Below are 18,537 nucleotides of genomic sequence, written 5' to 3'. Positions count from 1 at the left end.
TGATACGAAGGTGTGTGGCGGTGAGTTCCTTACCATTTGCGCTTATCAGGTGCCGAGACATGGCGTAAATGCCAAAACCGAGTAACACCTGCAGCCGGTGTGTCGCATACGACAGAAAACGGGGTTTCATGGAGGTGAATTTTTTCCTGCCGTTGCGAGATAGAGGGGTAGCATCAGAAGTGTTTATTAGAGTGTGGTGGGAAGGAGGGGAGGAACAGACCGAGAATCAGAGAAACTTTGAGTAACTTGAACTGTATTTCAAAACATTGGTGTGTTATGGGCGCTGCTGCGAGGTACAATGCCCATGGGCTGAGGCAACGATCTGTTTACGGAGAGAATAACTACAGCTTGCAGAAGAAGCGTATAGAGTGCATCTTTGATGTTCAAATACAGGGAACCCGCTTCTAACGCCAGCCTGCGCCGCGGGTTTGATGAGAGTTGTTACACTACAAAAGCGTTGCAGAAGAAAGAAAGCCTCTGTGGGAGCCGCGGACTCAAATCTTTCTTGTCGCAGGCTTTTTCCGTACCGAGACCGAAAAGGACACTGTTCAAGTTGAGCAGTAAGATTTGTCTCCGTAGAAGTATGTACGCAGGCATGCTGCTCAGGTTCGTGGAGGCCTTGCGAGCGTAAAGTCTCTCAAGGTAGAATTCTAAAACAGTGAACGTAGGCAGGAAGAAGGTACAAAATGACCCGGTGCGAAAAGGCGTGTCCATGCCGGTTATTCCTAGCATCAGGCGCCGAGTGTTACACAATTCATGGGTTTACGTTCCCCCAGACGCTTGGCCGCATACAGTTCCATACTGAAATGAAACTGCTGATTCTCAGCAAGTGGCTGGGCCCAAAACCTACTACAGTGGGTAGCCAGGTGTACGTACACCTCTTTGATTCAACGTTTGCCTTACCTTCCCTCACGCATGTGTTGGTGTCCGGGTTTCGAAGGGAATTGACGATCAAAACGTGGCATCAACGGCACAGACACCGGTTCTTTTCAGCGGTGAACGATGGCGCTTCACTGTATAGCTCCCCTTGTTAAGCAACACATGAGAACTCGTGAAAAGTTAAACTATTCAAGGTGTGTCCCACTTCAGCCACATGCTGAGCGTTCTCGGGGACCTCATGCAGATTCACTTCTACTGAAGATTCCTTCGCACGAAATTCGGTAACGCGGTTGGCGCAGCTGCATCCACAGTTATGTACCAAAACAGTGGCCCTTACTATTGCTATCAGACGACAAATTCCTGATCTGTGCTTGTTTCATTCTTTTCCACCTTCTTTGGGGATACGTACGTGGGTCGTCCAAAAACGCTTACTTACCTAGACGGCAATCGTAGAGCCACCATGCCAGAAACGCACCTCTGCTGATGAATGTGCACTCGAATAAGACCATCTCCCTCTGTGTTCCTCTGCACTGGCAGACAGTGTTCTTGAGTAGGCCCGGCAATACTACCGTCTCTAACGCTTTCCATAACGTTGCTAAGGCGGTTTTTCGTCGAAGATGCCATTTTCTCCGTTTCTAACATCGACAGCTGACAAGTTGTCAATTCGTGTACGCAAACTCGTGGTTTTCCCGTTTCTCCAAAATTTAGAAGAGTCACTTGACAGGAAGGCAAAACAGGTTAACAATGTTGTAAAGTGAAAACAGTCAGCCAAAAGACACAGCCACAGAACAAAAGAAGCCGCACGAACAACGACACGACACTTCGCCACAGGGTCAAATCGAGGGTGTATCCTCCAAGAAAGCCGAAAGAAAACGAGCGACGCCCGCCACCGCTCAACGGGCCCGTACCCACTATTGCGCGAACGCGCACTCACAGAAAGGTGTCTTCGCGCCTTTCCCCTTCAAAAAGCGGTGGCACTTGCCACATTTCTTTGGCCTCGTGTCCTCTCCACCGGGGCCGCCTTGCGCACGAAACTCCAGAGTGCAACACCAGTGAGCTCGCACCGGCGCTTGAGCGAGGGATCGAGTCCACGACGGCTTGGGGTTTCTTCACAACGCTTCTGCTGGTTGTGCTGGCCGTGCTCGCTCGCCAGAGGGACCAGACGCGCTGTGCCGAACAAGGCGATTCGGAGAGGTCCTCGCGTGAACTGCAAGATGGCGGCTCCTTTGGCGGAGCACGTGCGCGTCGAACACGTTTGTTCCGCCTCGTCGAGCTGGCCTGTGGCGCGTGGTTGGCTCTGCTAGTCGCGAAACGCTAGAGTCCTCGCCCACTCCTCACTTCCGAACTCCGGTGTCTTTGTCCACGTCCCAACACCAAACTCCGGAGTTATTGGCCACTCTTCTTTGCCGAAGTCCGGAGTTCTACGATGACATTTTTCGGCAGTGGCGGAAAGGATACAAATGAGTCATCTTCAACGATGATGACGTCGACCCGTTAGCCCACAAATGCAACAAAGGGTAAGGCAAGTCATCCATAGGTCTGTTCCCAGGTTAGCACACGAGGCACCGAATAGAAACACGATTCTGCGCCTGGCCTTGAGTCGTCACAGCGTGAGAGGCAAAAAGTCGTTGCTGAAATTTGAGGCAAGTAGAAGAGCCAAAACGTCACAGCACTCGATAGTATTCGAGTTGCGAGGTCTGTCGCAGGGTGCACTGAAGACTCGCCGTCTCTCGATGTCTTGATCAGTCCCCGTTTGCTTCGTCCCATGCTGAATGCGCTTGTCGGCTCCAGTGCACATCAAGCATGTTGGACGTGGGCAGACTTTGAAGAGTGCCAGCAGCGCACACAGGATAACGGTACTCTTCGTTCAACCAAACCGTGACGGCTCCTCTATCTTGACAACTATAGTAATATTTGACGCTGTGTTCCCACAACACCACATCAACACCGTTCAAGTTTATCCCTGGAGCAAGAGTGTGGGCGCACTACCACAACTATTCATCCCGGAAGTGTTTGATGTCTGGCGATCAGGCTCCTACGCATGAAATAGTACATTCTGCTTCGCCGGTGCCAAGGAGTATGCTTCTACGTCGACGAGAACGTACGGAGAAGCCGGCAGGAGCAAGATTCTGAATCGTCGTCTCACTGGAGTAGACTAGCGTTTGCCACCCGCACGTATAGCGTCTTGTGACTGAACCGTAGTTCGCCCGAACAGTCGGGTGGCAAATTGAAATACGAGTGCAATGCTGTGTCAGTCCTCTCAATTGAACCGAAATTATGAAGCCACTCTGAAGATGTGTGTGGCCAAATTACCTCGCTTTAGTGTTCGTGGTCAGGGAAAGGGAACCACGAGTCGAGCTAAGAAGACATCGAAATACGCGCCTAAGAAGCCGGGAAAAGACCGAGAACACACGATTCTCCAAACAAAACCGAAAGGGAATGACATCAAGATGTATTTACAAGAACAACGAGCAACAACGGAAGCTCGCCCACCATCCCTTTCGGATACAGAAACAGCTTGAACATGCAGACAGACGTTGTTGTCCCTTCCCTCCTTTATTCGGAAGACGATTCGCCACCTTCCTCTGCCCCCAACAGAGCAACGGCCACCTGAGTAACAGCTGCTGTCGTTCCTTCTGTCTTGTTCCTTCCCCGCCGTTTTCTTCTCCTCAGCTTCCTCAGTTCTTCCGTTCTTCTCCTCCCCCTCGCTTCTCCACCGACCGCCGCTGTTGAAAAACTGCTATGGTACAGTATACTACATTTTGTCGGGAACTGTACTCTACTGTCTGCACGCATCTCCACCCAGCAGCTGTTGTACCTCACTCCATTTTCTCGTGACTTGCCGATTTTCCATCTCCGGAGTCAGAGTTGAGTGGTGTCCCTAAACTGTTCCCAGGCCGCCTCTTCTGACGCTCCGTCCCTGTTGAGATCCCCTTTCTTATCCGATTCCGCCAGATCCCCTTTAGTCCCCTATCGTCGCAAAAAAGCTCCTCTCTTCCCTCGTTGTCAGCTCCTTATCTTTTTCCTATTCTCCGCCGTCTCTCTCTGCATTTCTTCTCATTTCCCTTGTTTCCTTTTCAACGTCACTTCTCCACTGTGTCCTTGACAGCGATCCGTGTGCGGGGCGTAGGCTGGTCGGCATACGAGTCCGTGTCTTCGTGTCTTTCTCCTTGGTCTAACTCGCCTCTATTTTTTCTCCCTTCAGTATCTGTTTTCTCCTTTTCCTATGGACAGCCGTTCTTCTGACACAATATTGGAAAAAAACCGCATTTCGCACTCGTGCCACCTGTTTTCTCTGAAATCTTTCTTCGTCCGGCTATCCCCCCGCGCCTCTCACTTTACTCCAGTCCAGCTGAATGGGGGGGCCAGCGGCAGGCATGTTGACGCCCGTGTAATCGAAAAAATTGTTTGATGAGGCATGTGCGGCAGGCCATGGCTCTGCATTTTGCCTGTTATCCGGAGAAGCGAAAGTTCCGGCGGGCCCCCAGGACGGCGCCGAATGCAGACACATCTCAGGATGCAGTCTTCTGTCGTTGGCCAAAAAGATGTCAGAGTGGGAAACGCCTGGAGCACCACCCTCTGCTCTTCGGTCGTCTCTGGGAGGTCCCGCAGCCCCACCAGGGCCATAGGCTGGCATCGGAGCATGTGCAGGGCCCCGCGGGCCTCCGACAGGGGCCACCCCGCAGAGATTCGGGTGGATGTCTCCTTGCTGTCCTCGCCCTTCCGTCCCCACAAACATGGGGCCAGCCGCAGGGTGCGAAAACGCGGTGAGGCTTGCAAGCGGCATTGTCGTTGCCCCCGAAAAAGAAGGCCTGTCTCTCTCGCCTCGTCCGTGAGCGTGTGGGGAGAACCCCGGAGGCGCACCAGACTGCGGCGCGCTCTCCCGTCCCAGCCGTTCGGGCCCGTGGGGTCTTGAGGCGAAGCCGGGCTGCATTTGAGAAGCGTTCCGGCCCGCTCCTTGAGGCCCCGAGTCACTGCCTCGGCGGCCCAAAGCTGTGGTAGGCAGCCCACCATTGGAGAACTCTAGAGGAGGAAAAGAACCCTGGACAGGACCAGCAAGATTCGAGAAGGTCGCATAAGGCCTCTGGGCGACACACCCCCCATTCAGGTAGTACGGCCCCGAGGGGCCGTGGCCCACTGGGACACCCCGGTACGCAGGCCCAGGGGCTGGAGGGTGGGGGAGGTCGAAGCCCTGATCCAGAGATTGAGACGCAGTTTGGGACTGCATAACGCGTACTGTCCCTTGCCGTATCTGGCCTACTGTCGCCCCGCGGTTGTCTCCTTTTCCGTCGCCAGATACGAAGAACGCGGACCCTTGCTCTGCTAACAGCGCCGCTCGCCCTTCTTCTTGCATGCTTTCCGGTCGGACTCCGTGGCAGGTTTGTGGGGTCACATCGGATCCAGGATAGACAGGACGAGCACCCCGGTAGGTCCGAGAGTCTACGGGTCCCTGGGGCGCATGCATGGGCACAGGCGCCGGCATCGGGGGCCTGCACCCGTCCTCCGTGGGGTGAGCAGGTGCCGGCGGGTAAAAGCCCGGAGACGGCCTGTGAGGAGCTGTCGTCGCACCGAAAGGGATCGGAGAGAAAAACGGGGACAGAGGAGGGACAGCAGCGTTGAGATCTGTGGGTTTGTCGTTCGGAGAGCTCCCAGTAAAGGCGCCCGTCGAGACAGAACTGCTCCTCTCGGGCTCGTCAGGCCGGCTGGAGAAGAGGCCGTCTCGCGAGAGGCCCGTAACGAGGATTTGGCCCTGAACGATTCGGCGTCTCAGCCACCTTCTGGCTTTGAGAAGTGCAGCCTTCTTTGCATTTTCGTCTGAGCCGTTGGCGTCGAAGAAAATGTTCCCGCGGCCGTCCCCTCCGAGTCTCTCTTCATCGCCCCCTTCGCCCTTTCCCCTTTCCATCTTCCCCACGAGCTGGTTCTGCAGCTTCTGCGCTTGGTGCAGCTGGGCCATCGACACCCACTCTAGGGTGCCTGCCTTGTGCTGATCGTCGGGCTCGTTCCCGGTCGACGACCGCCGTCTCTCTCCTCCCGCAGAGAAACCGTCCCGCTTCCGCTTTTTCTTTTCGCCCCCCAGTTTGCCATCTGCTCCCTCTCCGTCACACCCGCGAGGCGAAGGAGGCCGAACCTGCACGCGCCAGCGTTTCTCGTTCTCTTCCCATACCACGTTCGTCCCCAGCAGGAAAGTCAGCGTCTCTGCCGAGAGCTGCTGCGCCGCTGCTTGTGGCGCGCCTTCGAGAGAAAACTCGCCTTTCTCGCCTCCCGCGCGAGGCCCCGAAACCTCCTCGTGGGTGCTTCCAGACTGACGCCGACCATCCCCTCCCCCCAACTCTGCCGGGAGTCCCGGCGTCTCCAGATTATCTGCTGTGAAATGCTGAGACCCCACAGCGTTCGCTTCCGGAAACGGTGGCGCATGTGATCCATGTGAAAATGGCGGGCCCAACTGTTGCCCAAAATCGCTCCCTGAGCCGTCTGCTAAACTGTCTCCGCTTGCGAATGGCACTGGAGGCAGAGACGTCGGCGCAAACAGCGGAGTGTTTTCTCCTTGCGAAGACATCGACATTGCGCTTTTTCTCCGTTTTCTTTGGCGCTCTCTGCCTGCGCCTTCCTCGCCGGGGCCCCCTTGGCCTTCCTCGAGTTCGTGTCCTGTGAGGCCCCTGGAGGCCCCGGCGTGGCCCACCCTTTCGGACCCGCGCGCCTCACCCCGAGGGGCCCCCACATGGCCGCTGCCCCATGGGGCAATCCTCCCATCTCCCTGAGGGGCCTGTTGGCCCGGAAAGAATGATCCGTAATTTACACTGTCTAAATTCCCAGAGGAAGGTACAGAGCCAGGAAGTTTGGGATCCACAGCGGGCGAACCCGGGCGGCAGTACCCGGAAGGAGGAGCAGGGCCAAAAGGAGAGTCACCTTCTCTCTTCGGGGCAGCACCATAAATCGGAGACGCGTTAGAAGCCGACGGGTACGCGGCGCCCGCGGGACTCGAGTACGCCGCTGCAGGTTCGGTTCCAGAACGGTGGGACAATCCATCGCCCCCCGGTTGGCTCGGCCCTCTTGTGGTGGGGAGAGTTCCGGAGCCGAATGGCGCGGTCGCAAAATGGCCTTTGCCTCCCGCTGCAAGCTGCCCTCCTACCCCCGAGGGTCTGCCCCCCCCGACACCACTCGCGTCTTGAGAGAAGAGAGGCGATCTGCCGTCCGGCGCGAAGTCGCCGTCCACGGGTCTTGCAGCGGGGCTCTTGCCGTGTGAGATGGTTCCTAAAACCTGTCCTTCGTCGGGGACTGGACGATCACTGGCACCCTCAATCTTTCGCTGTTTAGCCAGAGGCTGCTCCCCCTGAAAACCGTCGCTGTTCTCAAAGCCGGGCGCGTGTGCCATCGCGAGCTGGGGCGACGCCTCGTTCTTCAAGGGGTAGGGTGAATCCGACGCGAGTCTCTGGCCCGCTGGTCCGGTCCCAGCCGCGAAAGGGGGCCGATGCAGCGATGGGTCTTGAGAGAACGCTGGCGGCCCGTGGCGGAGGACCAGTCCGGGCGAGAAAGGCCCCACAAATGGTGGCGTTGGCCCTGGAGCATTGCTGGCGGGTCCGGCGGGAGACTGGTCGTAGGCCATATGGTCTCCGCGATTGTCTCCTCCGGGCCCCAGGGAACTCTGGGGACCTGGCACAGGCCGCTCCACGGCGCGGCCGAACTGGCAGGGCTGTGCCGCCTCTGAGCCGCTGTTTCGCGCCCACTCGCGATGCACGGCAATTCCCCCTCCAGGGCCTTCTGCACCCGCGGGGCCGCGGCCTACGTAGGTGCTTTGTGGCTCAGCGGCGTCTCTGTCTCCGGGGTTCCCATATGTTGCCCACGCAGAGGCCAAACCTGGTGCAGGGCCCCTTGCCCCACACACTGTCTCCTGTCCTGGCCAAGGAGTTCCAGGGCGGTTCGGTAGCTCCTGTGTCGCACTAGACGCATGCGGAGGCCCTGAGACCGGCGGCAGAGACAGTTGCGAGATGGGAGCAGGGGCAGGTCGTCGCTGGCGGGGGTCCAGAAGGTTCTTCCAGACCTCCCGGCGCTGTCTCAGCGCGTCCTCGGCGACAGACACCCCGCAGACGGCTTGCCAGGGGTCTGTGAAGGGCATTGGAGCCGCAATGAGACCGTAAACGACTGCGGCCATGGCCGAGACTCTGAGACGGGCCGGCGACGGGGGCTGAGGCCACAGCAACTCAGAGAGAAGCCGGGCCTGGAGGGCCAGGACCCGTGACTGATACAGGCCGTACTTGCGGCAGCTGAAAGTGCGGCTCTTGTTCTGCGCCGTGCAGACGGTCGGACGCGAGGGAACGAAGGTCCCCGCGCCAGACGACGGCGAGACGGCGGCGCCCGCGCCGACGGTCACGACGCCTGCGTGGCCTTCGCGCCAGTAACAGCGGAACGCGAGCTTGCTCTTGTCAAACTTGACGCCGTCGGGCAATGAGAAGTTCACGAGGCCGACTCCAGGCACAGTCAGGACCTCAGCACGCGCAGCGGAAGGCGAGAATGAGAGAAGCGACGCAGACTCCAAGGCCACTGGCGAAGATTCACAGCCATCTGGAGCCGCGGCGGAGTCGGAAGGGCCGCTCGACAGAGCCGACGATGCGCCGCCTCCAGACGTTGAGCTCGGGCAAGAGACACTTTCTGTCTCCCCTGGAGCCGCTGTGGTCCCAGCGACAGCGACAGGCGATCCGAAGCCGTCGCCCTTTCCACAGCCTTCGTTTCCTGGACCTCGCTTGTCTCCCGCCTCCCTTTCTTCTCTGCCTTTCCCACAGGGCTGTGCCGCTCCCGTGCTGTCTCCGCTCGTCTCTGGGGCCGGGCCTTCAACCAGCGCCGCGTTTGAGTCATCCTTCTCGCCTTCTTCGGCTTCGTCGTCCTTCCGAGGCGCCTCAGGGTCACTTGATGTCGCGCCTACGGAGCCGGAAGGCCCAGATGCTCCTGTGTCTTGTTGCATGTAGGCCCGGATAAGTGCAGCGTTCTTTTTCGACAAAGCAGAGTCGTCCAGGGGAAGATCTGGCGCATTCACAACGGCCGTCGTTGCCGCCCCGCCGCTCGCAAAACCTTTCCGGCCCAAATCCACCAAATACGCCAACAACTCAGGATGCAGCTCCGGCGACGACCACTGCGACAGAAAAAAAAATATGCGGGCATTGCAAGTGAACAAAAATCCCAGTTTTCCCTAGCTGATCAAACGATTTTTTCCTTGAATAGAATAACGAATTAAAGTTACGTATTCCAAAACTTTCTTACAAACGCAAATCACCAAAAACTGCGCGAGATTCCCCGGTACCGCGACCTGCAGGGTTGCCAGAACCATTTAAATGTAAGTAGAAGATACGTAAAACTATTTTAATACATCCTGAAGAAGGCAAGATAAAATGTAATACAAAGGATCGTTTTGATGTTATATCAGATACGTAGTCTGAAAGATAAAAAGAAGTACAAAGTATTGGGAAAGAAATCGAGTCTCTCAAAAAGCACCTGGTCGCCACAAAAATAGTGGACGAGAAGCTCTTTTTCTTATGGAACATCTCAGCTCCTCCGTAGGGTGGCAGAGGGAGAGAAGAGAACGACGCAGTTTTAAAACAAAGGCAAAACGATACGATTCTCTCTCGGAGTTATCGCTACCCCTCACTGGTTTTCCTAAAGATCTCTGACCTCTCAGCACGCGCGTCGGACGCCCGGAAGGCCACAGAGAGAACTTTGGAAATACAGCAGCTCGGGACACAAGACGAGTCACACGAAAGAAGAAAAACAGGAAGAGGTAGGACAAGAAAACGGGAGTCTGAGACGTCTGCAAAACTCTAAATCTTCCTTACAGGTGGAGGCTGCGAGTCGTCTTCGCGGCAGAGCCAGTGGAGGAAGGACGAAAAAAGAGAAAGGCGTTCATCCCAAGACATACTGCAGTGAAGCTGAAGACGCAACAGAAAATCACGAAGCAGAACGTCGCATGTCTCTCCTTGGGTGACAAAGCACGAGACGAAAGACACCACCTTCGAGGAGCCTTACCTCGACTGGAACCCCCAAACACAACGCCTCTAGGGCCAGTGGGCCTGAATCCCAAAGCACCTTGCATCTGCCAGACAGCCACAACGTAAGACTTCGAAGATGTCTACATTTACACAGACAGACACATAAATATATATATATATATATATATGTATGCATATGTACACACATATGTACATATATATATATATATATATATCTTGGATGGAAAAAGCTGACAGGCGTGTACCCGCATGCGTGCACTTGGGGCATGTCTTAGCAATCTCAGATTTCTCGGTTCGACCCTGGAATCACGTTTTAATTTGACGTTGCGGATCGCCACTCTGGCTTTCCTGAGGCACAGATGCGGTTCGAGGCAGCGAGGGCTGCATGCGTCCTCACGCACGAGAACCGCGGGAGTGACTGCATGCGTACGTGGTGTCTCAGCAGAAAAAAGGCGGAGTCGGAGTTCGAAAGAGAAAACGGTGCGCAGAGAAGGCTGGTCTTACCTTCACGTACAAGCGAGGGAACCCCAGAAGGTTGATTACACCATGTTTTACCTTCAAGGTTTTCTGCAACCACAACAAAGAGAAATGGCGTTTGCCAACGATGCTAGTTGGGCTTCCGAGCCTCCCCTCGGTGTGAGAAGACGGAACGCTTTCAGAGAGAAATCAAACATCAGAGCAGGAGCGAATTATTACGAAGGCGGAGAACAGCAAACAGGTTCAGTTTCCTACGGAGTCGACCGCTGGGTGAGCAGCACCTTCTCTGTGTCTAGGCACGACACCAATGAAAGAGGGGAGAAACGACAGAGAGAAACCAGGAGAGAAGAGAGAGCTGTAGGAGAAGGGCGGAGCCGTGGTAAATCAGCCTTTGCCCCAGAAGACGAAAAACGCTTTCCAATTTGTATCTTACGTCCTCTAAACATTGACACTTGGGCTCCAGAAAGTGATCATAGAGCTGGCGAAGGGTGCGACGGGCCTGAGATTCTCCATTCTTCGGAGGAAGCCGAGGCGGCGGGGCAGGCAGTGCCTGGTTCAAAATTGCCACTGATGCGTCCTGGGGGCGAGCGAAAGGCACACAGAAAGACGATATTAACGGCTTCTTTCGGCTACACAAATCACACCGAAAGACGATGTAGAAGCTGCTTTCGACTCCCACCAGCAAGTCGAGGAGGAGGCGTTACAACAGGGACGAAAAAGCGGAAGTTTGGACTTCGCACGATGAAGAGGCCACAGAAATGCCAAGCAGGCGCAGGAAGGGGAGAAGCTCAAAGCGAAGAGCGACCGCAAACGGGCTCAACGGTGAACAGAAAGATGCGTACCCGATTTTCGCGTGTATCGAAGTAGAGGATGAAATCGCAGGGTTTCTGCGATGCGGGATTGGAGAAAAGGTACTTCGTCTCCGACTCTTCTTCTTCTTCGCCGGATTCTCCCCAACCCCCGCGACGCCGTGGTGCGCCTGGCTCAACCGTCTCGAGGTCATAGAAACCTTTTCCCACGAGAACTGCCGTCTGGACAGCAAACATTGCACAGCGTCTCTCGTTCTGAAGCAAAGTGCCTAAAGCATCGACAAACTGCGTTCTTCTTAGTATCCACAGAGACGCACACTAATCGACAGTTAGTTTCCAGGAGTCCGGTCCCTCCTCAGACCCCTCCGACCCCCCTCGGGATGCTGAACCACAAACAGTCCCCTGGAAGGTGGAGGAATCTCTAAATACGCGTTCGTCCACACCCGATACGAGTTTGCAGCGGTGTTCGATCGCCTGTTCGACGACGCTTGCCGCTTACCATGCGTAGGAGCAGTCCATCTTTGACGCGTCTATTTCGAACCCTCGCTTTGAAATAGCCGTGCATGATATCTGCAGGTTGCCCCGGCGAGTCTTGATCGGGGCTTTTCGAGTCTCCACTCCTCGGAACGTCCTGTTCTTTCTCCGTCGCTTCGAGCCCCAGCTGTCTCGTCGGCTCAGGATCGTCTCCTTCCTCCACGACATCGTACGGCTCTTCCCGCGCGAGTCGCTCTTCGATGTCCGTGATTCGCCCGTGCTTCTTCGCCTTCTTCGCCTTCTTCTTCTCGTCCTCGTCCGCAGTTCGGCCCGTCTCGCCCTGGGTCCTGCAGTCCGCCGGTCCCTCCACGGTCCCCAAGGCTCCCGCGTCAGGCGCAAACTTGCCCTCTCCTTCCGCACTTGGGTCAAATAACGGGCCTCGGCCTTCCGCGGCGGGCGCCCCGGCGCTCGCGCCCAAAAAGCCGGCAGGGCCCAAATCTCCCGCAAGAGCCCGCGGCGAGGCCTCAGCAAACGACGCCCCCTCCGACGGTCCCAAGCGAGGCGGGGAACTTCCTGAGGTGGCGTGGAAGCCGGTGAACGGGCTCTGAAGTCCGGAAGACGGTACGTCGACAGAACCCGGCGAGTGGATCCAAGCTGGGCCTCCTCGGGACTCACGGAAGCGGCGGTAAGGCTCCGGGAAAAACGGAGCCAGATGGGGCGAGATTTCTGTGCCAGGGTAACCATAGGGAGAGAGAGAGTACCCTGCGCCGCTCGAACTCGGCCCGTCAAATCCAGCTGGAGGAGTGCGAAACCCTGGGCACCCCGGCGAAGCGTCTCGGCCCTGGGGGGGACAGCGTCCGACACCCGAGGGCGCGTGACCCGGAGCCGCCCCTGGGCGGCCTTGTTCTAGAAAACTAGAGGGCATCGCTGTTCTAGCCCCCGCAGATACGTCTCGACATGTCCCTTGAGCACTCTGAAAATAGCTCGAAGGCTCCGCCTTCACAGAGACACCTGGCGAGAGCGACGATGACGCGAGCTGCTGGCCTGCAGACGGCCCCAGGCCCACCTGGGGCTCCTCAGGGATCAAAACGGACAGCGAGCCTTCAAGGAGCGGGCGGACGCCAGCCGCAAACGACTCTGGGGCGAGGAAACTTTCACTAGTGGTCTGCGCTGGAGACAGTGAGGCGGCAAGACGAAGCGAATGTGCAACATGTGGGCCCTGCCCCTGCGCTCCCTGAATCGCCGAGAGGACTTCAGGTCTTGAATTGGCCTGCGCCACAGGCGGCCATCCCGATGGCGCTGAACCCGCAGGCGGAAAGAAAGGCCCGCCCGTGTAATTCGGACTCGCCCATGGCTCCGACCCGTGTGCTCGACCTGCCGCGCCGCCTGGACCCCTCGCAATCGCTGTCCCCTTGCTGTCTCCTAAGTCTCCCGGAGCGCGACCGTCTGCGCCCGCGAGGCCAGCGCCTCCAGGCCCGCTCTGGGCGCGACAGACACACTTGGAGTCGCCAGGGAGGCCCCCAGCGACAGTGTTGTGCTGACAAAGGAGAAGAAACATCCTCAGGTTCCGGCATACGCGCGCGAGGAAGGACAGCGTGACGCTGTCTGTCTTTTTGCTAGCGCCTCCGAAACCTTTGCCCTTCGGGAATGACGAGGCTGCTGCGCTGAGGGCGTTCGAGCTTCTCCGGACAGCTTCGCTCATCTTGCCGGAGTCGAGCCGGGCCACCGCAGTTGTCTGGCTCCCCCCCAAGACGACTAGAGTGTCCCTCGACGCGACACTGAGAGAAGGGCTAAAGGAGACAGGCGTCGTGCAGGTTTCCCACGCCTCGCCTGCTTCTGAGTAGAGCTCGAAGACGTCCTGCAAAACGTCGGATTCCTCAGTCTCAGCGCCCAGCTGAGAGGCCGTGAGGTCTCCAGAGCTCCTGAACAGAGGTCCGGCTATGCGTCGCAGAGACTCTGCAGCGTTCTTCGCACTTTTCCGAGAACTGGAAGCCGAGCTGAAGGAGTGCGACCGAAGGGCGAGGTCTCGCGAAGGCCCTTCGGAGCCAGGAGGCGCGCCGCGGCCCGCGGCTCCTTCGTTCGGTCTGTCGTCCGCCGATGACGGAGACAGAGGGCCTTTCACCTCAAACGACGCGCGCAAAGACGACCGCATAGCGGGGCAGGAGCTTTCGAAACTGTTGTTCTCCAAAGACAAGGAGGTGCCTTTCCCATCGACGCGGTCGTCTTCTTCTCGGCCTTCCTTCTTCGCCGCGCCACGCCGCTCAGCTGTCTGTTTTGAGGACGGAGTGCCTCCCTCTTCTCGTCGGTCCAGTCCGTCTCTCTCGGGCTCGTCCTCGCCCTTGCCCTTCCTGGCCCTGTCGCCGCAGACACCGGCAGCCCCTGCCGCACCCTTCTTGGCCTGCACGCGGCGCTTTGGGGCCCTACCGGCCCCGCCAACGCCCGCGTCCCGGCCGTTTCTGCAGTGGGGCGAGAAGTCCGCGCCCGCAGCTCTCTTCTTCGAAGGCATGCAGCCGGAGCACGCGTCCCGGCAACAAGTGCTGCAGATAGACAGCCGCCCTCGAATTCGCCCAAACCTTTCCAGGTAGACGCAGTACTTGCATGCGAGTCGCGAAGCCTTCTCATGGCCGTGAATGAGAGCAGAAAAACGCTTCACGCGCCACTCATAAAGAGGGGGCTCATTCTCGTCTCTCTCCCTCTCTTCGCCCTTCTCCTCGTCCCTCCCTGCACTGTCTTCTCTTGTCTCCCCACTGTGAGGGTTCAGAGGCAAAGCAGAGGCGCTGAGCACGCAACCCAAAGACTCCTCCTTCTGCGTCTTCAGGTCCTCGACCGAAGCATGTCCGTTTTGCCCTTTGGCAGCTAACGAAGAAGAGGAGGCGAAGGCGCCTGCCGGGCTTCCCGTCGATTCGCGTGTCTCTTCACCGTTGCGCCCCGCAGACAGAGTGCCCGCAGACCCCAGAGGGGTCGATCCTGGAGCCAGACCCGAAGCCTGTGTTTCGCCAGGTGAAAGCCCCTGGGCTCCGCCAGCGCCGAGAGACGCCGTGTGGACGCTCTGCTTCCCTTTCCCTGTCTTTCTCTTCTCGCCTTCTCGCCGCTTTTCTTCTTCTCCCTTGCCTTCGCGGAGAGCTGCTGACACACGACGGTAAATCCAGACGTCATACGTCCCCTTCCAGCCGTTGTACATCCCACCAGCGACACACCACCGCGAATCTTCGTCTTGGGCGTCTTCCCTAGACGAAACCGAAGAGAAAAAAGACTGGCGCTGCTTTTCCCTTTCCCCGCATAAGGCACTTGCATGGGGTTCGTCTTTGTCAGGGAGTGTCACTTTCGGCTCGTCTTCGACAGCACCCTCAAGGGCTCTTGTGCTGCTCGAGTGCATGCGAGCCCCGGCGTCCTGTCCATCTCGATGCATGCCGTTTGAAGGCTCCAGGGTCGGAGCTTCCTCCGTCTCCATAGGTGCCTCGCCCTCATTCGGAGTGCGTTGTCCATTCGCAGTCCCTGGCATGTGGTGGTTGCTCTCCCCCCCTTGTCCCTTCTCTGAGTCTTTGTCGCGAATCGTTTGCTTCTCTCGCACTCGCTCGTCTTCCAATTCCTTCTTCACCTGTGTTAGGATTCGCTCCTGCGGGGAGAGAGAACTCTCCCTCTCTCCGCTCTTCTGTTCCGAGCTGTCCAGAGCGGCATTTACGAGGCCTGTCGACGCATGCAGATCTCGCGAGGTCAACGCACTCTCTGACCCCGGCTTGGCCACCTTGCCGGCGTCCTTCCATTCTTCTCTGCGTGAGTCTGCGGCGCCAGCACAGGCAGACACATTCGAGAAGAAAGGACGCTGTTGAGACCAGCGAACCAGCGACCGACAACGAACGGCAGGGGAGGAAGGCGGCGGCGAGAGCCCGAGGTCTGCGCCGCGTCTCCTTCGCGCCCCTCGAACCGGGACGACGGCCTGTCTTCCCCGCCGGAGGGCGTTGGGCGCGCAGGAGCTCTCGAGGAAGTCGTCGAGGTCCGAGGCGTCTGAGGGGTTCCAAGCCTCGCCTTCGTCCAGCGTCAAAGCGCATGCAACTCGTTCCGCCAGAAGCTCTGTTGAGGCTGATCCGGGAGTGTCGGAAGAAGAAGGAAGAACGGGGAGAGGTCTGGAGCCCGCGACCAGGCCCGCCAGCTGTTTCCTGGAAAACGCAGAGCGTTTCGGAAGCAAATCGCACTCGTATCGGCCAACTGTCATGAACCCTGGAAGCGCCGCAATGTTCCGATTGAGAACAAGCGACCAGAGGCTGTCGGCGGCCTCGTGGGCCGCCTCTTCCCTTTCTTCGGATCCGCCTTCCCGGCTGCTGGCGTCCTTTCCACCTGAGAGACCGTCTTCCTCTGCATGAGTGCTATCGCTTGCGCTCCTCAGGAAAGCGCCCTTGTCGGCTCGAGACTCCTCTCCGACATGCTTCTCTCTCCGCATGCAGCTCGCCTCAGAAGTCGGGATCGCCGCCTCCGCTTGGCTTCCAGTCTCGAGTTCACTCCTGTCTCCAACAGCATCCGCCGCGTCTTCCAACAGAAGTGAAGAGACCGGCAGAGCCGAAGCGAGAGAAGGCGAGACAGCAGCATGCGAGAGAGCGGAAGCCGACTGTGAAGAGGCCGTAGGGTCGGCGTCGCTTCTTGCAAGTCTCGACTCAAACGCTGTATTACCTGGGGCCGAAGAAGTTGAAAAACAACGCGTTTCTAGCCCATATTTACACAAAAGATTGTTGTAAAGCGTGGTTCCTTCGACTGCGGCGTTCGCGTTGAAAAGGAGCTGCTCCGTGACCTCATCCTCCACGAACGCGACCTGTTCGTCTCGATCCGTCGCTCGCCGCCCTTCTGAAAAGACTTTTTTGGCGGCCCGGGGCGCCTCTGCTGAGCGCCATGCGCGGCTGTCTGCAGCATCGATGCTCGGGGGCCGCTGCATGCAATTCTTTAGGTCGCGATACGTTTCAGGGATTTGTAGGCCGGCAGGATACCCCAGCGCTTTGCTCCTTGCCACCGTTCCCTTGAGATCAAGCGACCTCCGGTTGTACTTAGCGCGCCACTTCCGGGACTGGACGAAGAGCGGCAGATCGAAGTCGCCTTCAGAGTCTCTCGACGACAGGCGCAGAGTTGTCAAAACGCCTGTCAAGCAGTTGAGATTTTCGCGGCTGTCCTGGACCGCGGTCACGAGCGCAGATGCAGCAACTGGGTCCGGACTGCCCAGACCTTCTCCTTCCAGTTCCCCAATTCTCTGCGGGTACACTTCGCTCTCCGTGGTCCAGTACCCTCCTAGCCGCCCTCCGGCTACTTCAGGGCCTCTCTCCACTCCAAGCCCCAGCAAGTTGTTTGCCCTGTCTGCGGCTGTCGCCGCTGCACATCGGGAGAGTCTCTCGTGTACGCCTCCCTCTGTTTCTCGCTCTCTTTCTGACTCGTCTTCGTCCGTCACTCCTATCGCCTTTCTCAGACGCCTCTCGTCCACACTCCGCTCTCGTTCTTGCTCCTCCTCTGACCTCCCACAGAGAAGCGCGGCCGCGCGCTCCACCCGGCTCGCTCCTCCGCGCAAGCAAGAGTCACTCTGGGGGTCGGAAACTTGGCCGTCTAGCCACTTGGTGACGCGCATCGGACCGCGCCCCGGGAGTAGCGCAGGCATGTTCGCAGCGAAGAACGGAGTGGCGGACCGCGGCCACGGTGACGCACAGGCCAGGGAAGACCCACCGGCAAGTGGAGACGAGCTGCGCGAGGCGCGGGCGACGCCAGGCACAGGAGGAGGCGAAGGCAAGTGCGAGAGAAGCTGGGGAACAGTTCCTGGAAAAAGATCCTCCAGACACGATGCGCCGGTCTCGGCGAGCAAATGGGGTGTGTGGTCTGGAGGCGTGAACAGTCGGGTGCGCAGCAACCCTGCGCGAGTCCCTTCGTCTCCCCACACGAGGCCAAGGCTGGCGCACTCTCTGGCGAAGGGAGTCGGCGAGGGACTCTCGGAACGAGAAGAAAAAGCCCTGTTTTCGGGCGGAGACTTCAGTCGCAAGGCCTCGCAGTTGGCGCGAGGCGGCCTCTCCATGCAGATGTAGGGGGGCGTGAAGCTCATCCCTCGAATCGTCGTCTCTCCTGTGCCAGGCAACCTCTCCAGTTTCTCCGTGTGGTGCAGAAAAGCCACGCTGCCTCGGGAGTCTCCGGGGCTCTCTCCCCGCTCGAAGTCCATCGAGAAGTGAAAAGGCGACGAGAGAGCCGCGAAACCGGGGACGCTGAGAGGCAGGCACGGATGAGCAGAGTGTCTGCTTTAGATGTAGTAGACGGTGGATTTTTGCTGAGCTTGGAACATTCGGAAAAACGCAACCCACGTTTCGATTGTTTCTGCACGCGTCGCAACTTGGTTTGCGGGTACTTGGACGCTTTCGTGTTGGCCCTCGGCACGGGCTATAAGCGTAGGTCCGTCCAGTTTCGAACGGGAACTCCGGTCTTTCACCGGTTTATCCTTTTCTTCTCAAGCGATCACCAAACGGTGAGCTAAAAACACGAGAAATGACTCAAGTCCACGCCCCCAGTGACCCTCGCTGCCTCGTCAATGTGCTGGCGCCCGAGAGCAGCTGGATCTCCTGGAAAGCGGGGTGTACATACAGCTGGCAGACCGCAGACTGCCTCGAGGCGCTGCTGGAACTCTTCGTCATCCGTTCTTCAAAGTTTCGGTGTCGTCTCTCTCCTCTTCTGACGAGCCACGTGAAGCGCGTGCTAGATGCGATTTTCCGCGCCCGAGCTGTCAGGGAACAGCCATAAGAAAACTACCCGGAAGCAAACGATGCCTTCTTGATGCGCGCGTCGACAGGCAGAAGCGGCACCTTGCTCGCAAGTGCCAGCGAGCAATACAGAGAACGATACAGAGGACAGCTGTGTAAAAGGAGGAGCGAGACGCAGACGGATTGAAA

At 58.1% G+C, this 18,537-nt stretch overlaps 1 protein-coding gene across 1 annotated transcript; it reads right to left on the bottom strand.

The window, feature by feature from the left end:
• Positions 1–1,627: 1,627 nt before the first annotated feature.
• Positions 1,628–17,816, bottom strand: AP2X8 (AP2 domain transcription factor AP2X-8; the record flags this gene model as incomplete). Its single annotated transcript, XM_002370776.2, has 6 exons — positions 1,628–9,004; positions 9,702–9,794; positions 10,380–10,442; positions 10,786–10,929; positions 11,195–11,383; positions 11,661–17,816. The coding sequence occupies 6 exons, from the start codon at positions 17,814–17,816 to the stop codon at positions 4,196–4,198; spliced, it is 11,454 nt and encodes a 3,817-aa protein (XP_002370817.1). The 3' UTR covers positions 1,628–4,195.
• Positions 17,817–18,537: the final 721 nt, after the last annotated feature.

Source organism: Toxoplasma gondii, chromosome X (genome assembly GCF_000006565.2).
Source record: "Toxoplasma gondii ME49 chromosome X, whole genome shotgun sequence".
Lineage (NCBI taxonomy): Eukaryota > Apicomplexa > Conoidasida > Eucoccidiorida > Sarcocystidae > Toxoplasma > Toxoplasma gondii.
Note: the sequence above shows the minus strand (reverse complement) of the source record. Positions and strands in the feature narration are given on the sequence as shown.